Source organism: Delphinus delphis, chromosome 5 (genome assembly GCF_949987515.2).
Source record: "Delphinus delphis chromosome 5, mDelDel1.2, whole genome shotgun sequence".
NCBI classification, from domain to species: Eukaryota; Metazoa; Chordata; class Mammalia; order Artiodactyla; family Delphinidae; genus Delphinus; species Delphinus delphis.
In genome coordinates, this window is record NC_082687.1 from 125,158,716 (window position 1) to 125,177,365 (window position 18,650).

Genomic DNA, 18,650 nt, shown 5'->3' on the forward strand with positions numbered 1-18,650 from the left:
CTTCTCATCTGCATAAAGTGTATCATACCAACCTCAGAGGTCTTTTTTTTTTTAGTTATTTCTGAGATATCCATTTTAAAGTAATAACAAGAATTATGACATAACATTATACAAGAACATATAAGATTTTTATAAACGTCTAAAAATTTCAGGTCTTTTTTTTTTTTTTTTTTTTGCGGTACGCGGGCCTCTCACTGTTGTGGCCTCTCCCGTTGCGGAGCACAGGCTCCGGACGCGCAGGCTCAGCGGCCATGGCTCACGGGCCCAGCCGCTCCACGGCATGTGGGATTTTCCCGGACCGGGACACGAACCTGTGTCCCCTGCATCAGCAGGCGGACTCTCAACCACTGCGCCACCAGGGAAGCCCTCGGACGTCTTTTGTGTGTGTGTGTGGTATGCGGGCCTCTCACTGCTGTGGCCTCTCCCGTTGCGGAGCACAGGCTCCGGACGCGCAGGCTCAGCGGCCATGGCTCACGGGCCCAGCCGCTCCGCGGCATGAGGGATCTTCCCGGACCGGGGCCCGTACCCGCGTCCCCTGCGTCGGCAGGCAGACTCCCAACCACTGCGCCACTAGGGAAGCCCGTCGGAGATCTTTTTTGATCAATACATTATCGCACGTGTGTGAGAACTCTCAAATGTGTTATTCTACAGATGGCATTATAATTAATAGAAATTTACCAAAATAAATAATGGAGTCAATTTTCTTAAAGCACCGTATCCATTCATTACAGATATGAAAAACTGGAGTAAGTACAGAGGTGTAAACGGGTGGTTAAGTCAGGTACTGACTTTTTTCCCCTACGCTGCTCCGTCAAGTTTAAGCATTTGGAATTCAAAAATTGTTTTAAACCCTTTACAGAATTGGAAGAAGTAGCTTTTCAGACCGTGAAGTGAGTAACTGACTAGTTGTGAATATCTCATATCTTAGGCTACCTTTTTTATCCGTCTTGCGCGGGTCTTCCAAGAGCCGAACTGCCAACGCTCCCAACCAAGTTCTAGGCCGCCGAAGCACTTCCGGTCCTCGGCCCGGAGGCGAGCGGATAAGGAGCCTGCCACGCATGCGCGCCCAGGCTCAGCTTCTGCGGAACGCCCCGCCTCCTTACGTCCCCTCCAACCTCGCTAGAACGGCAACCGGCGGGAGTTTTTCAAAATGGGAGCGCGGAGGCGCCGCCCAGGCCTCGGAAGGTGCCCGGGAGACCTTTCGGTGGCTGCGGTGTCGTCGCCGGGAACGGCGGCCTAAAGAGCCGAGCCTGATGGACGCCAAGACACGCTACCTACTTGGAGCGCTGCCTCGAAAGGACTGCGTAAAGGGAGTTAATCCAGGGAGCACGGACCGCGGCCTGGAAATATGGCGACCTGCATCGGGGAGAAGATCGAGGTGAAAAGACTCGGCAGTCCCCAGTAGGGCGGGTGGGAGTCGGAGTGCCGGGACTCGTCGAGACCCTGGCAGGAAGGGGATAGAGCGCAGCTAACGGCTGCAGGTTGGACGCCGGAGTGCTTTGGGAGGGTCCCAACCGCCGGGGGCCCGGCTGTTTGAGGGCGGAGCGGCCCGCCCCTCTGAGACGCGGGGGCGGTGGGACAGGTGTGTTGCTCGCGGCCCCGCCCTTCTGTCCCTAGACACCGCGGCTTCCTGTCAGGGATCCCGCCGGAGCTGCCGCGCTAGAGCAGGGCAAGGCTGTCTTCCCCTTCTCCAAGGGGATGGCGGTTACCTCCGGCGGGAGTTGCGGCGGGATTCCGTTCAGGGCCTTAGCTCTCGGGGGCAGGCTGGGGGTGGGACGAGGATGCTGAGGCTACGCTGAGGCTGAGGAACCAGACCATTAGGGTGCTCTATCCAGAGACCAGCCTGGAAGCTCAGAGACCCGCAAGGCGTCAACATGCTGTCCACCCCAGACACCTGCTGTATCGAGGTGTGATACCTGCTTGAATTTTGAATGCAAATTCTCCTCCCGATCCATTTTAGCCTCTTTTTTCCAGCCCCTTCCTATTTTTTCTTCCTTTCTGCGTCGCAAATCATTACACATATTCTTTAATTTTAACTTTTAAGGATTTTAAAGTTGGAAATCTGCTTGGTAAAGGATCATTTGCTGGTGTCTATAGAGCTGAGTCCATTCACACTGGTTTGGAAGTTGCAATCAAAATGGTAAGAATATGTTAATCAGTTTCTCACTTCTGCTTTGCAAGTAACTAGAGAGGTTTGCTACTTGAGATGTTAGAAACTCCTTACCTGCCAGCCTTTTCTTTATGCTGTAAAAAACCCATTGCTTAGGCAGAAGACAGTAGTTCCAACAGTTAAACTTAAGGATCTCTTAGGAGATCCTTAACCATGCTTAAATAAGTGTTCTATCTTTACTCATGTTCATTAGATTTGGTATCTGTTCTAATTATATGTACTTAGAGTAATTGGTAGCAGTCAAAGAACAAATAATAATTTGTTTATAATAAGAAGAATACACTGTGCATAGTTCTGTATTACACTGTAAAAAGCTAAAATACTATTCTTGATTGTTAGAAGTCAGTCTAATAGGAGTAACATAAGGAAATTAAGAAACACCTAAACCAGTGGGAAAAGGGAAGATTTGTTTTAAAGCTTTGCTAAATTTTATTTGTTGTTATTATCATAGATATGATGGTTGAGCTATTAAATTCTTTAAGTTGGTAGAGTGTATTAGAATGCATTGGGCAAGTTTATTGAATGTCCACCCTGTCAAGCACTTTGCTAGGTGCATGGGGAAAATAGACAACGAAATAAATTGATCTCAAAAAGAAGATAAAAGGACTTCAGAATATTTTATAGTATACTTTCTCTTTTCAAAGTTAACATGACAACTTCACATTTGAAAGTTTATCATTAACATTTAAACCTCTCATGTTATTTTTAGATAGATAAGAAAGCCATGTACAAAGCTGGAATGGTACAGAGAGTCCAAAATGAGGTGAAAATACATTGCCAATTGAAACATCCTTCTATCTTGGAGGTAAGATACAAATTTTATAAAAGTGGCCAAGGGCATTGAATTTTTCTGTATTATAATTTATTATGCCCTTTTACATTTCAGCTGTATAACTATTTTGAAGATAACAATTATGTGTACCTAGTATTAGAAATGTGCCATAATGGAGAGATGAACAGGTATATAAAAAACAGAAGAAAACCATTCTCAGAAAATGAAGGTAGGCTGTGCTTCTTTTCTTTCTTTCATTTTTCTTAAAAAAAATTGGTTTTGGAAAATACAAATTTTACTCTTTGTAGTTTTGAAGAATGTACTTTTTATAATATTTAGTAAAACTGTTTCAATTATTACTTTGGGCTATAAAAAGAGATTTTTCCCCCCCAAATTAAGAAAGTTGTTAATTCATGTAAGTAATTCAGGCATTACAGAAATAAAGTAGAAGAAGAAATTTGCTATCCATCTTTTGCCAAAACAACATTTTAAATTAAGTCATTGGTCACAGTTGAATGTGTATCTTTTCAAATTTAGAAAAAGCTTTTTAGGATGCTGTTGATGACTATAAAGTAGTTTCTAAGTCAAACACAGTACCTGTTGAAACCATTTATTATAGAAAATGTCAAACACTTAAGTTGAGACAGTAATATAATGAGCCCCTATGAACTTACCACTGAGCTTCCAAAACTATCAACTCATTGTTTCATCTGTACCCTTCTTATTCCCCCAATTCCTCAGAGTATATTGAAGCAAATCATAGACATCTTTTTATCTTTAAACAATGCAGACTTTAAAAAAAAAACAAAAAACGTAAGCACAAAGTCACTGTCACACCTAATAATTCCTTACTGTCAAACACATTGTCAGTTTCAGCTTCCCCAGTTTCTTATAAGTAACTTTTTTTACAGTTCAGATCAGGATCAAGTAAGGTCCGTATATCATCACACAAATGATTGTTTTCAAATTATCTTACCCTGCTAACTGACATTGCAGGCTAAGATTGAAAGCTAAGAAAGGTGGTTGCTGATAGGCTTTTTGTCCATTTGATCTATATTTAACCCATTTGGAAAACAATTTGGTCATATGTGTTAAGAGTTAAGGAAATGTTCATATCCTTAGACTGAAAATAAGAACATAATACATAATAAGAAAATAAATTCATATACATATTGATGATGAGTACTGCATTTTTCATAATACAATAGTAAGGCCTTCTTAAATAAGACAACTTGCAAAAGATAGGAAGGAAATGAATTACCAATTTGACTAATTAAAATTAAGAATGTGTATGACAAAGGATACTGTCAACAAATTTAAAAGTTAAAGATAGGAAGAAAATATTTGTATAACAAATGGCTGTCCAATTAATTTTCAAATATAAGGCATGCCTTAAAAGAAAAGATAATTGTATAGGAAAATGGACAGGGGATGTAAGCAGACTGTTCACAGAAGAAGTAGTATAATTGGCCAATAAACATACGAAAAGATGCTCAAAATCAGTAGTAATCATAAGAATGCCAACTAAAATAACGAGTACCATTTTTTTACCCATTGGATTGAGACTACCTAATTTCAACAAGGATATGCTTGAAAATAACAGCCTTTTGAAGGGCGATTGGCAAGGTATTAAAATACTAAATTTTATCTTTGAACCCAGTGATTCTACTTCTTGAATTTACCATAATGAAGCACCCCATTTATATGCACAAGAAAACAAGCATGTACAAGAATGTTTATTGTTGTATTTTTTTATAATCTTGAAATGACCCAAATATTAATCAATAGCAATTTAACAAGATGGAGATCTATGTGTACTGACATAGAAATATCTCCAAGAAATATTGTGAAGTGGCAAAAAAAAAGTAATAAACTATATTTTTATACCATTTTTATATTTTAAAAACATTTATTACAGTGTATTTCTATAGATTTAAGTGTACATAAGCACATGGAAGAAAAGTTTAAAAGAATATATATAAACTGTTAATAGTGACTACTTTTTAGGAGGGTTTGGGAGGACATCAAAGGAAATACAGCTTGCTTTTCTTTTTTTCTCTTTTTTACAATTTGAATTATTTATGAATTGTTTAATTGTAAATATTTTCTCTTTCTATGGACTTCTGGTTACCCTAGTTAACTCTGGTCACTCCCAGTTCCTATTAAAATTAAGCCTCCCTTAACTGTATTTAGAAAACTCATTAGTTGGAAAGGACAGAGTTTAAAAGGAGTGCCTAGTTGTCTTAATAGGAATTATTAAAGAATATTATGAAAAAAAAAAAAAAAAGAATATTATGAAATTATCAGAGTGGTATTTTGGCTGGTAAAACTAAGCTACAAACCAGTTTACTAATTGTCATACTGGCATATGTACTTGGGTTTCATGATGTATTCTAAATACTGAATCTTCAGATTTTCTAAATTGTAGTTTTAATTTTTGCATTCTAATAGCTCGACACTTCATGCACCAGATCATCACAGGAATGCTGTATCTCCATTCTCATGGTATATTACACCGGGACCTCACACTTTCTAACCTCTTACTTACGCGTAATATGAACATCAAGATCGCTGATTTTGGGCTGGCCACTCAATTGAAAATGCCACACGAAAAGCACTATACTTTATGTGGAACTCCTAATTACATTTCCCCAGAAATTGCAACTCGAAGTGCACATGGACTTGAATCTGATATTTGGTCCTTGGGCTGTATGTTTTATACGTTACTTATTGGAAGACCACCTTTTGACACTGACACCATCAAGAACACGTTAAATAAAGTTGTATTGGCAGATTATGAAATGCCAACTTTTTTGTCAAGAGAAGCCAAGGACCTTATTCACCAGTTACTTCGTAGAAATCCAGCAGATCGTTTAAGTCTGTCTTCAGTATTAGACCATCCTTTTATGTCCCGAAATTCTTCAACAAGAAGTAAAGATTTAGGAACTGTAGAAGACTCTATTGATAGTGGACATGCCACAATTTCTACTGCAATTACGGCTTCTTCCAGTACCAGTATGAGTGGTAGTTTATTTGACAGAAGAAGACTTTTGATTGACCAGCCACTCCCAAATAAAATGACTATATTTCCAAAGAATAAAAATTCAAGTGATTTTTCTTCTTCAGGAGATGGAAGCAGCCTTTATACTCAGTGGGGAAATCAAGAACAAGAAACCAGTAATAGTGGAAGGGGAAGAGCAATCCAAGAGGCAGAAGAAAGGCCACATTCTCGATACCTTCGTAGAGCCCATTCCTCTGATAGATCTGGCATCTCTAATAGTCAGTCGCGAGCGAAAACGTATCCAATGGAACGATGTTACTCAGCAGAAATGCTTTCAAAATCCAAAAGATCAGGAGTAGATGAAAATGAAGAAAGATACTCATCCACAAACAGCAATGCTAATATTCTTCACTTCTTTAAAGAAAAGACATCCAATGGTTCTGGATCTTTTGAAAGACCTGATAACAATCAAGCACTGTAAGAATAATTCTATCAAAAAGCATTTTACTTTTCAATAAACATTGTATTAGCACAAACATGAAGCTGCATCTAACTAAGGGTTACCTTGTCAGATATTCCTGGGGCACTTTTAACTATGACTTCTGTTTTTTAATAGGAAGAGAATCAGAATGATGATTTTGAATTGTGGTTAAGAATCTCTTAAAATGAGTATATGTGCTCATGAATGTATTTGTAGTATGTGTTTAATACTTGGGAATTTCTAGTGTCATTTTAAATTTTATATGAAGCAGGTCTCCAGTGCGATGTATCATATATTAAACATGTCTGATTCCTAAAGTACTCTTAACAGTAACTGTACACACACACACACACACACAAATAGAGAAAGAGAAGTTGACCCTAAGTGATGAGTAATCATATTGACTGCTTCTCACATGAAGGCAAGTTTTTAGTGACTAGTGTTTTTCTTTTTCTGATCTTTGATTTTTATGTTTAAATTAAAAGAGGACAGTAGCCATATAGAAATGTCACAGTGCCATGGGCATTTTGGCATGGGAATTTAGCTTCATAGACACAATTTAGTTATGCAAATGTTGGGTTCTACAGTTAATGTAAAAATTTTTAGGTATTCATATCAGAAGAGAGCTCCCTTTTTTAGTGTTTTTTTATGTTAAAAGGTTACTACCTTTTAATTTTTTATTAGTTTATGGGAAATTTTTTTTCTTTGTTTAGCTCCAATCATCTTTGTCCAAAAAATGGAAAAACTCCTTTTCCATTTCCAGACCAGACAGCTCAGACTGAAATGGTGCAACAGTGGTTTGGGAATCTGCAAATAAATGGTGAGTTTTTAATGGACTATTTAATAAAAAGTTAATGACTTGGCCACTTACCAAGCATTGCAGTTTTCTATTTGGGTTTTCTTAAGAAAATAGTACATTTTCAATAAACTGTTACAATAATAGTAATAATTACTGTTAACACAGTTTGAGTATTTACTGTATCAGCCACTGTCCTTAATGCTTAACATATATTATTAACTTATTAATAATTCTCACAAAAACCATATGAGGAAGATACTGTTATTAGCCCTGTCTTACAAATGAGGAAATAGTAGTACGCAAAGGTTAATTTGCCAAGCTGCACTGTCCATAAATACAAGAGAGAGGAGTCTAACCCAAGCAGTCTGGCTCAGAGACTTTACTCTTAACCCCTCCGCTCTTGCCGCCTCTCTGTAATAAGTACCTACTATCAGTGCCTATAAAATAATCAAAAGATGGTTGACTTTATTTTTAAGTAGAAGGTGATGTGGATCATCATAGTGTACCAATGGGACCTCACATACACTAAAATACACAGCTTCTAAAACCTAAACATTTTTAAACAGCTTTCATCCAAGTCATTATTTTATTTATAGATACAGAGTTTGAAAGTTAAACATTTCTCATTATTGAACATGACATTCACAGAAGGTGGGTTGGAAAATAATGATGGAAGAAAGAGAATAAAAAAGAAACATGGAGAGGAGGAGAGAATTTTTTACTAAGTATCATGTTACCTCAGACAAGTGCGTAATATGGCTGTAATTTAAGCATAGAGTTATGTCACCTCAAGAGTCTATTTTTTTCATGTATATTATTTTCAAGGGCCCAAAAGAGAATTAATCTTCTCATGTGTACTTGTTAAAGATGATAATTCAAGTTTATGTTTTTTAAAACTACAGAACTGCCATGTGCTTAATCTTGCACTTAACCTTCTATTGTGTTTATAGATACTTTTATTTGGTAAACATGGACATGTCTGAAGTAACTTTGTTTATAATACTCTAGTAGTGCTGCTACAATTTTAAAGTATATTATTTGATGTAGGATATTTTCTGTCATAATGGGAATTATGGAGGGAGGCACTTAAAAGTCATTTAAGGGGAAAGCTGAGATATAGATTTTTATAGTTTAGCATTAGAAAAATTGCCTTACAAAGTTTTATATAGTCTAATCATTTTAAGGGCTTTAAAAAAAATAATGTTCCCATGTGAACTCTAAAACTATATAAAATTTAAATGGATAAAGTTCAAGAACTGTTTTAGAAATGTGGGTACAAATACATTTATAATATTAAGTATTAATAATAAACCTATTTCATATATTTTAGAGTGTTTTGGTTTTAGTTGCATATTTTGTAAGTAAAGATGAAATAGTCCTTAGCTTAAAGAGAGTGAATTTACATGTTATGTAGAATGATTACCTGGGAACTCCTCTCAAATCTATTATTTGTTGCAGCATTGGCAGTTGCTTTAGTATTAGTGACCCTAGGTGACTAGTTTTTGCTTTGATTGAAACATTAATTTCATATTAATATCTTTTCTTTCTTAGTCTTAGACTAAAGGTATTCCTTTGCAGTCTGGCTTAAACTGTCCTTTTAAAGTCACTTTTATTATGCCGTATCTTTTTGTTGGTTTTTTTTTTTTGGCCGAGCCGTGCAGCTTGTGGTATCTTATTTCCCCAACCAGGGATTGAACCTGGGCCCTTGGCAGTGAAAGCGCCAAATCCTAACCACTAGACCACCAGGGAATTCCCTTATGCCGTATCTTAAACTGAAAAATCACAAGCTTTTTTTTAAAACTAGATTTCTTTTGTTCCTCAGGAAAAAAGAATGCTATTGTAACCAGCATGACATTGTTTTGTGTAGACTTGACTTTTTAATTATTCACTAAATTGCTTTAGTCTATGTATATTATAGCTCATTTAAGAGAAACTACTGAGTGCAACAGCATTAGCCCAAACAGAGATTTCCAGGGCCATCCAGATTTGCAGGACACAACAAGAAATGCCTGGACTGATATAAGAGCCAAAAAGAGCCCTGATGCTTCTGATAATGCGCATTCTGCAAAACAGTTGAATAACATGAAATACATGACTGCATTTCACAGTAAACCTGAGATAATTCAACAAGAATCTATTTTTGGCTTAGATCCTTCTTCCGAACAAAGCAAGACGAGGGGTGTGGAGCCACCATTGGGGTATCAGAAACATACATTACGAAGCATTACATCTCCTTTGACTGCTTACAGGTTAAAACCAATCAGACAGAAAACGAAGAAGGCTGTGGTATGTCTATTATTTTTCTAAATCACTGGATGATATTTTCCTTGAGTATATGGTTTCTGGTATCAAACATAATAATATCTTTTGAGTTCCCTATAATGTCCCTGTATTTTTGATACGTACTTGATAAACTCACTTAAAAGAGACTGGGTATTTATGGGAAAATAGCTATTGTTTCCTTCTGGGTACTTTAAGAATGGTGAATTGATAGTAATTTTTGAATTTTAAATTATTGATAATGAAAAACATTTAAAAGTAATACTGGCTAAATACTGTGTTAAATATTATCCACAATCCTAATAACTAAGTTAATATTTAATACTATCTTTTGCTTTTGTTTTCATTGTTTCTACATTTAATCTAGTCTCAAAAAGATAAACTAGAAAATATCACTTTTTTTAACATCTGAAACTATTTAAAGAAAAGGAGTATGCACAAAATTAAGTACAGCATTTTTTTTTAATGTCATGTGTGCACTGGGAATGGTGATTTTGATTTTTTAATTCTGTCTTCATCCTGTTTGTCCCTGTTTTCCCTTTCACCCAGTCTTGACTTTATTTGGCGTGCTATTGTCTTTTCAAGCCCTTAAATTCTCCACCCTACCTTCTGCTTTCTTTCTGTTCACTGGTTATCATTTCACACTTCATTCATTATACCTTCTTTCCTTTGCTCCTTATGTTTCACAGTTGTGCTGAAATACACCTGTGGTCTAGACAATTGCAGTGAAGCGGCTATTTGATTTTTACTTTAATTTTTGTTTCTGCCATGGTTAAGTACTTTTCTCTTAACTAATATGTATGTCAGAACTGTTCTGGTAAATAAGAGAATTGTTACTGATTTTAGTTTTTTTTTTTTTAGGTGAGCATACTTGATTCAGAGGAGGTATGTGTGGAGCTTCTAAAGGAGTATGCATCTCAAGAATATGTGAAAGAAGTTCTTCATATATCTAGTGATGGAAATATGGTAATGTGGATTTCCTTTATTATCTTGCAGCTTTATCACTTAAGCATTTATCATTCCATTCGTTCTATAATGATATTTAAAAAACAACTTTTAGTCGCTTTTCCTGATATGATAGTATCTCTGGAATTCAAAAACTAAAATAGTATACTACATACCTTTAAATAAATTAGTGTGGTGTAAAAAATAATTATAACCAGGAACAAAATCTAAACTTTAGGCTTAAGTTTAAAAAGCAAAAAAATTACTTTTAGAGAATATTTAGCATTTTCAATAAAAATAATATACATGTGAGCTCTTTTTATAATTTTAGTAACAAAATATAGTGCTCTAACTTAATGGCATATAATCAGAATTCTTAAAAATTTTTTGCCAGATCACTATTTATTATCCAAATGACGGAAGAGGTTTTCCTCTTGCAGATAGACCGCCCTCACCTACTGACAACATCAGTAGGTACAGTTTTGACAATTTACCAGGTATGTAAATTTACCAGGGAATAAATTTAGATAATGGATTTATATATACATAAACTCTATACTGTGGGTATCATAAATTGTAAATATTTTGGCTTCAGTTGGGATGCAGGTTATGTTCTTATAACTTTATATCTGGTGAGATGTGCTATACCTTACTAATCCAATATTTAGTCATATTCTGTGTTATAATGGTATTTTATTGTTTACTTAAGTAAAAACTAACTCTAGAATATTAGTCATGTGTCACACAAATATAATTTGTACACTTGTATAGTTACAATTTGTCTAGAATCATGTTAAAAATTCAACATGAAGTATCTGGTTTTTGACTTTTGAAATCATTACTGTGCTACATAATGATCACTTGTAATTGTGGTTAACTAAATTAGCTTAGCTTCTGGATATTATGAATTGGGAAATTAACTACTGAGTAGTAAGACTTCCCTAAGGTAACTTAGAAGCAAATAAGAGAACCTATCTAATCTAACTCTGTTAGAAATTAAGACACATAGCAAGACTATCAAATATTATAAATGACCAGTTACAGGGAACTGCTAAAATTTACTACTCTATGTTTTACTAATATAAAAAGTGCTACATTTCTTTTCCTAAAGTCATTTGGTTCTGATATCTCAGGTAGAACTCTTTTCATTTCATTTATTAAAACTTTCCTGGAGTCATTATCTTACTTTTAACAAGGAGTCAGTGATTCAAAGTAAGAGATTTTTAAAATAATCATGAGACTGGGACTTCCCTGGTGGTCCAGTGGTTAAGACTTCACCTTCCAACGCAGGGGGTGCGGGTTCTATCCCCTGGTCGAGGAGCTAAGATCTCACATGCCTCATGGCCAAAAAACCAAAACAGAACAGAAGCAATGTTGCAACGAATTCAATAAAGACTTTAAAAATGGTCCACATCAAAAAAATCTTTAATAAATAATCATGATACTAATCATCAGATTTTGTTATATACTTCTTAGGAATTTTATTATACTGTCTTTAGTTTTCATTAAAATAGTAGACTTACATCTCTAAAATATTTTTATTTGGGTAATGGAACTGTTAACTTTGGGTAATGGGAGTATTAACTTTCGACTTGAATTTTTGAGGAAGAGTAGAAATAAATGTTAGACTGTTACGGAATTTATGTCAACACTTTATTCCCTAATGTTAGGTAACTTTTTTGTTTTCTCTCCCTAGAAAAGTACTGGCGAAAATATCAATATGCTTCCAGATTTGTGCAGCTTGTAAGATCTAAATCTCCCAAAATCACTTATTTTACAAGATATGCTAAATGTGTTTTGATGGAGAATTCCCCTGGTGCTGATTTTGAGGTTTGGTTTTATGATGGTAAGTGCCATTTAGAAATGGTAATTTTTTTCCCTTTAGTTTGTAACTTAGTAGTTGTGGGGTTTTTTGGTTTTTTGTTTGTTGTAAATTCAACACAATGAGATTTATTTATTTATTTTATTTATGGCTGCGCTGCATGGCTTGCGGGGTCTCAGTTCCCCAACCAGGGATTGAACCCAGGCCACAGCAGTGAAAGCTCTGAATCCTAACCACTAGACCACCAGGGAACTCCCCAACACAGCGAGGTGTGTGTGTGTGTGTGTGTGTATCCATACATAAAAATTACACAGCACAGTATACTATATGTCAAATGTTAATCAAAATTTATATATACTTGCTTGTAAACAATTTATTTTCTAATGTGTATATTAATTCTCTTTCCCCTTTTGGCTCCAGTTTAACAACATTCTGATTGATATTATAAAAAAATAACATGAAATAAACAATATCCTGTTTCTTACTAGAAATTTAAACGGACACATACCAAATTTTTAGGATAATAAATAAAGGATAAGATTGAACCAGAGAATTTTATTTTCTAAATCTATAAAGATGTTTACTTTTTAATTTGTAAAGTTTCCTCCTTTAAGGGACATATAGTACATGCACTCACACAGTACACATAATTATAGCTGTCCTTCACTTACGTTTTTGTATGAGAGTAGTGGTTTTTTAAAAATATAAAAGTATCAAACTTAAGCCAGTTATATGCGGAAAAGAAAAATGGCCTTTATTTTTTGAATACTACTTTGAGAGCCTCATTTTATTAATGGCCAATAAGTGAATATAAATGTTACCTTGATCTGGGAGTCATTATGTACTGGGGTATGATAATGAATATAAATCTAGTAATATTTAAAGAAATAATAAAGGGTTTTCTGCTTAATTTTTAAGGAGCAAAGATACACAAAACAGAAGATTTAATTCAGGTGATCGAAAAGACTGGCAAATCTTTCACCTTAAAAGGTGAAAGTGAAGTTAATAGCTTGAAAGAGGAAATAAAAATGTATATGAACCATGCTAATGAGGTATGTACTGACTTTTAGTAGGTTTTTTCTTACCAATTAATAATAATACAAATGACATAGATGAAGTAATGACAGAAAGCACTCTTTTGAAATAGGGCCACCGTATTTGTTTAGCACTGGAATCCATAATTTCAGAAGAGGAAAAGAAAAGTGGAAGTGCTCCCTTTTTCCCAATAATTGTAGGAAGGTAAATGTTTGAAAATTTATTAAATATGGCTAAAATGTGTAGAAATGTTTTTTTAGAAAAAACAGTTTAATGTTTACATTATGAACATTCTTTTGTTTTCTATAAATTGAAAGCTTTAAAAGAATGTATTTGACATATCTTTCTCCTTCAGAAAACCTAGTAGTACTAGTTCACCTAAGGCCTTAACACCTCCTCCTTCTGTGGATCCAAACTACCCAATGAGAGAGACACCATCTCTGAATAGAATGATCATAAATAGTGCAGCTTCTCCAAAACAGGCACCAATACTTAATCCTTCTGTAAGTAAATATATGTCACTTCTGTACTTTAAACTCTTCAATGATTGCCTAATGTCCTTGATATCAAACTAAAACACGCTACTGTGGCCTTACTATCACCTACCTACTTTTCCAGTCTCATCCTGAGCTACCCCACACTCTCTGTGCCTAGTTCTTTGATTAAGCCAAACTCTCAGGGCCTTTTCACATGCTCTTCACTTGACCTGGAACTCTTTCCCTGAACCTCTTAATGGCTAATTCTTTCTCATCTTTCAGGACTCAGTTTAAATATTACCTCAGCAAGGCCTAACCTGACTCCTCTGGGAAAAAGCTAAATATATTAACATATATATTGTTTTATTTTTGCTAGTAAAATATCATTAACTGCCTTAATATCCATGATAGAATCATGGTTAAACAAACTTATATTTTTATTCAATGAACTATCATGCTAATAAAAACTATATAGCAATGTAGTAAAATGCAAGATTAAAGAAATAGATCTCTGTTTGTGTATATGGGTATGTGTGTATTCACACACACAAACATACATACTATAATTGAAGCTATGAAAAATTATACCTTGGGAAAAAAAGACAAAAGAAATCTACCAAAATCAAAACAGTAGTTCTGTGATTTTTTTTCCTATTTTATACTTTTCCAATTTTCTGTAATGTGATTGTATTTTTTTTAATTTTGTCCTTTAAAAATTAATTTAAGATAATGAAAATCTGGTCATCATCTACTTTTGCTGAAGTTGGCTTATTAGAATGCTAAGGAATAATATCTTTCTTTCTTTTATTATTTGTAGATGGTTACAAATGAAGGACTTGGCCTTGCAGGTGCAGCTTCTGGAACTAACAGCTCTCCTAGTAGTCTAAAAGACTGTCTCCCTAAATCAGCACAACTTTTCAAGTCTGTTTTTGTGAAAAATGTCGGTTGGGCTACACAGGTGAGAAGTTAGATTTCTCTTTGCAAGACAGTTTTTACACTTTTTGCATTGATTATATCATTAATAATTTTCACATTTTTTTATTTGTATACAGATGGAAAGCTCTAGATATTGTTGATAACAAATTGCCTGCTAGGGCCTAGGTGACCTATTCTTGCCATTTTTTTTTTAAATTAATTTATTTATTTTTGGCTGTGTTGGGTCTTCATTTCTGTGTGAGGGCTTTCTCTGGTTGCGGCAAGCGGGGGCCACTCTCCATCGCGATGCGTGGGCCTCTCACCATCGCGGCCTCTCTTGTTGCGGAGCACAGACTCCAGACGCACAGGCTCAGTAGTTGTGGCTCACGGGCCTAGTTGCTCCGCGGCATGTGGGATGTTCCCAGACCAGGGCTCGAACCCGTGTCCCCAGCATTGGCAGGCAGATTCTCAACCACTGCGCCACCAGGGAAGCCCTTGCCATTTGTTTTTAAAGTAGAGGTCATGATGATGGCTAAACATTAGGATTTGAGAATGCCCAGGGATCGTAAGTTTTAGAAAGTATTTGTAATCTATATTAATAGAGTAATTTTTATTTGGCAGAAAAGAATTTTTGCATTTAAAAATTAGGTCTACATTGAGTTTCAAACTTAAAGAATTTTATGTAGGTGTAAACTTAGATTTGTATATTTTCTGAAAGCTTGAACTTTGGAGATGTTTGAGCACAGCACATGTAATTTTTACTTACCAGTGAAGTAAAATATAGCCTAGTCCTTTATGGGGGGTAGGAAATATCGGGAAGGGAACTCAGCATTTGTTGAGTACATGCTATGTGGTACCATGTTTTCCACATACATTGTCTCATTTCCCAAAATAAAACCTAGTAAAGTTGATGTTATCGCCTTTCATAGATAGTAAAATTATGGCTCATAATGGATGGTTGACTTGCACATTCCTACTAGTTTGCAGAATCTGGATGTAAACCCAGGTCTATTTGATTCCAGTGTCCATGTCTTCTCTGTACTCTGTTTGGAGTGGCACATTGTAAACATCAGTGACTAAAGAAACCAATTTCAAAAGCAAAGATGTAACATTCTCAAGCAGAATAGAAATTCTTTTGGCCTAAGAACAAAGAATAGAGGGAAATTCTAATTTAAGAAAGTGTTGCTTGGTTATTTCCTAAATCTCTTCTTGGTTAGAAATACTATGGGAAAGGAAAAAAAAAAAGGTTGCTTAGATAGCCTAGTGGAAATGAATGGGAAACAGGATTTATGTAGAATAATTTTAATTTATGATGCCCTATCCATTAAAGGAATAATCTGAAAAAGATATGAATATTCTCAAATGTTACTACCATCACAGCCCCAAATTTGTAGTTACCTGAAGGGTTGTTTTGTTTTCTTTTTAAACTATATGAAAATCCTTTTAAACATGAGTACCTTTTAAGAACTTCATATCCTCTGTAGTAATTTTGCTTGCTTATTACTTTTCTAGTTAACTAGTGGAGCTGTGTGGGTTCAGTTTAATGATGGGTCCCAGTTGGTCGTGCAAGCAGGAGTGTCTTCTATTAGTTATACATCTCCAGATGGTCAAACAACTAGGTAAGTTCTTAAAATACTGGTTGAGATTCAGCTCTTTGCTCTAATTTTGTTTTATCTATATGATGAAATAAATGACTTAATAAAGTTACTATTTTCATGTTGACAAAGTTCATATTATTATTTAAACTGTTAAATATTCATAGCAGCTCATATAGTCTAATGCATATTTTATGAGTGTTTACAGGAATGCAGAGTAATTGGTATGGATTATCCACTCCAAGTGGTTAGACTCCTTTAGCCTTCTTATTCCTTCAGTCTAACTAGGTTGGCCCTTTTCATAAGTAATGGACTTCTAAGTTCAAATATACTTAGAAAATTTACATAAAAGAACATAGAAACAAGGAAGCTTTCTTTTAAAAGGTAACCAGATTATTTTTCCCAAATGAAAGGCTGTATCCCCTGATCTAATGTAAAGTGATTAATGTTAAAAGACTTTTTTGAATGTATATATTCATTCTAAATGAGGATGTATGCCAGGCTAATAAGTATGCTAACAAGGAGGATCTGGGAATAGTAACAGTAAGCAGTAGTTTGGTCTCCACATTTCAAACCATAACCTACTGAAAAGAGGTAGGGTGCCGACAGTACCAGTACAAACATGCTACTTTATGAAAAGTGCATATTGTAGAGAAAATACTTGGTACAAATATAACTTGTGGATATCTACCAACTGCTTTTGTGTGTATATATGCAGTACCATCATTTAAAGAACTCATAAAGTGAGAGGTTTTGTTAAATCAACTCTTTCAAATGATCCAGAAAGTGGAAAGATACAGATATAAAATGGGTAGAACCCATGTTCAGAAGATAAAAGTTCAGATTTTACTTGATATGGTCATTTGGAAATTTTTAATATTTAATAGAAATGTATTTATAATGTGTTTAGCTTAGTATTTTCTTTAAATTAGGGTCTTCAATTGAATGAAGAATCCAGATTTTCAGCTTGCTTTCGAAATTATAAAGTCTGTTCAAGTTTTTTGACCTAATTTTCTTTTTATTATTTAAATACATTTAGAAATTGGTCTATTTTAAAAGGAAACAGGGACTTCCCTGGCGGTCCAGTGGTTAAGACTTCACCTTCCAATGCAGGGGGCTGTAGGTTCAACCCCTGGTCGGGGAGCTGGGATCTCACATACCTCGCAGCCAAAGAATAAAAACATAAAACAGAAGCAGTGTTGTAGCAAATTCAATAAAGACTTTAAAAAAAATGGTCCACATCAAAAAAATCTTTAAAAAATAAGTAAAGGAAACAAATTGAGTATGCTTAATTTAAGTATCTAATAATTTTGTATGATCTCTCTGAAGTGCCTTTGCCATTGAAGAATTACTGAAAAATATAATGTGACTTTTGGTACTCTTACAAACCAGGTGACTAAGTTATAATTTTATCTTTTTCTCTTTTGCTTCACTTAGGTATGGAGAAAATGAAAAATTACCAGAATACATCAGACAGAAATTACAGTGTCTTTCTTCCATCCTTTTGATGTTTTCTAATTCAACGCCTAGTCTTCATTGATTAAAGCTCCTTTTAGATATATATATGTTCAATAAATAACGTTTTTGTTGGCTTTCAAGTAAAGTGACTTTTTTCATTTTAAAAAACTTCTTCAGAAAGCCCTTCTATAAAAGAGAATTTTAATCTATACCATAACAGATGTATTCTAATGAGAGAACAAAGCAGAATGAAACTTGAGTCACTTACAAAATGTGGTCGTAGACTAAAATAGGACACCTAACTTTGCTCTTAGAACATATACTCCTAAAATTACTGTGTTCACATATTTGTATTGAACAATCTTTTAAAGCAAAAATATAAATGGTGTGTGGTATATTTGTGCTTTTATTTTTTTCCCTACTTCTTAGACATGTTAAGAATCATGGACAAAACATGCTGGAGTTTCAGAATTTTGAACATGTAAATAATGTGTATTTATGTTACAAGTAACATATGTAAACATGTATATTTGTTTTATATTTATTTTTGTAGCACTAGTTTGTGATGAAACATTTCTGAAAATGCATTTTATTAAAAAATAATAAATACAGTGTTACTTTATCTTTTGATTTATTTAATTAAATACTTAATTTAGGGACTTCCCTGGTGGTACAGTGGTTAAGAACCCACCTGCCAATGCAGGGGACATGGGGTTCAATTCCTGGTCCGTGAAGATCCCACATGCTGCAGAGCAACTAAGCCCGTTCACCACAACTACTGAGCCTGCGCTCTAGAGCCCACAAGCCACAACTACTGAGCCCACATGCTGCAACTGCTGAAGCCTGCACGCCTAGAGCCCGTGCTCTGCAACGAGAGAAGCCACCACAATGAGAAGCCCGC

The 18,650-nt window shown here is 35.1% G+C and overlaps 1 protein-coding gene across 2 annotated transcripts; it reads left to right on the top strand.

The window, feature by feature from the left end:
- The first annotated feature begins 1,146 nt into the window (after window positions 1-1,146).
- Window positions 1,147-18,355, top strand: PLK4 (polo like kinase 4). 2 transcript variants are annotated; one of them, XM_060011867.1, is made up of 16 exons: window positions 1,147-1,378; window positions 2,045-2,140; window positions 2,880-2,975; window positions 3,057-3,171; window positions 5,394-6,420; window positions 7,138-7,244; window positions 9,373-9,509; window positions 10,365-10,469; window positions 10,843-10,945; window positions 12,145-12,294; window positions 13,189-13,322; window positions 13,418-13,509; window positions 13,661-13,808; window positions 14,599-14,739; window positions 16,209-16,315; window positions 17,729-18,355. In XM_060011867.1, exons 1-16 carry the CDS (start codon window positions 1,349-1,351, stop codon window positions 17,829-17,831), a joined length of 2,691 nt encoding a protein of 896 aa, XP_059867850.1. In that variant the 5' UTR covers window positions 1,147-1,348; the 3' UTR covers window positions 17,832-18,355. The 2 variants fall into 2 exon arrangements, with proteins under 2 accessions (XP_059867850.1, XP_059867851.1); XM_060011868.1 differs by lacking the exons at window positions 13,418-13,509; window positions 13,661-13,808.
- The last annotated feature ends 295 nt before the right edge of the window (window positions 18,356-18,650 follow it).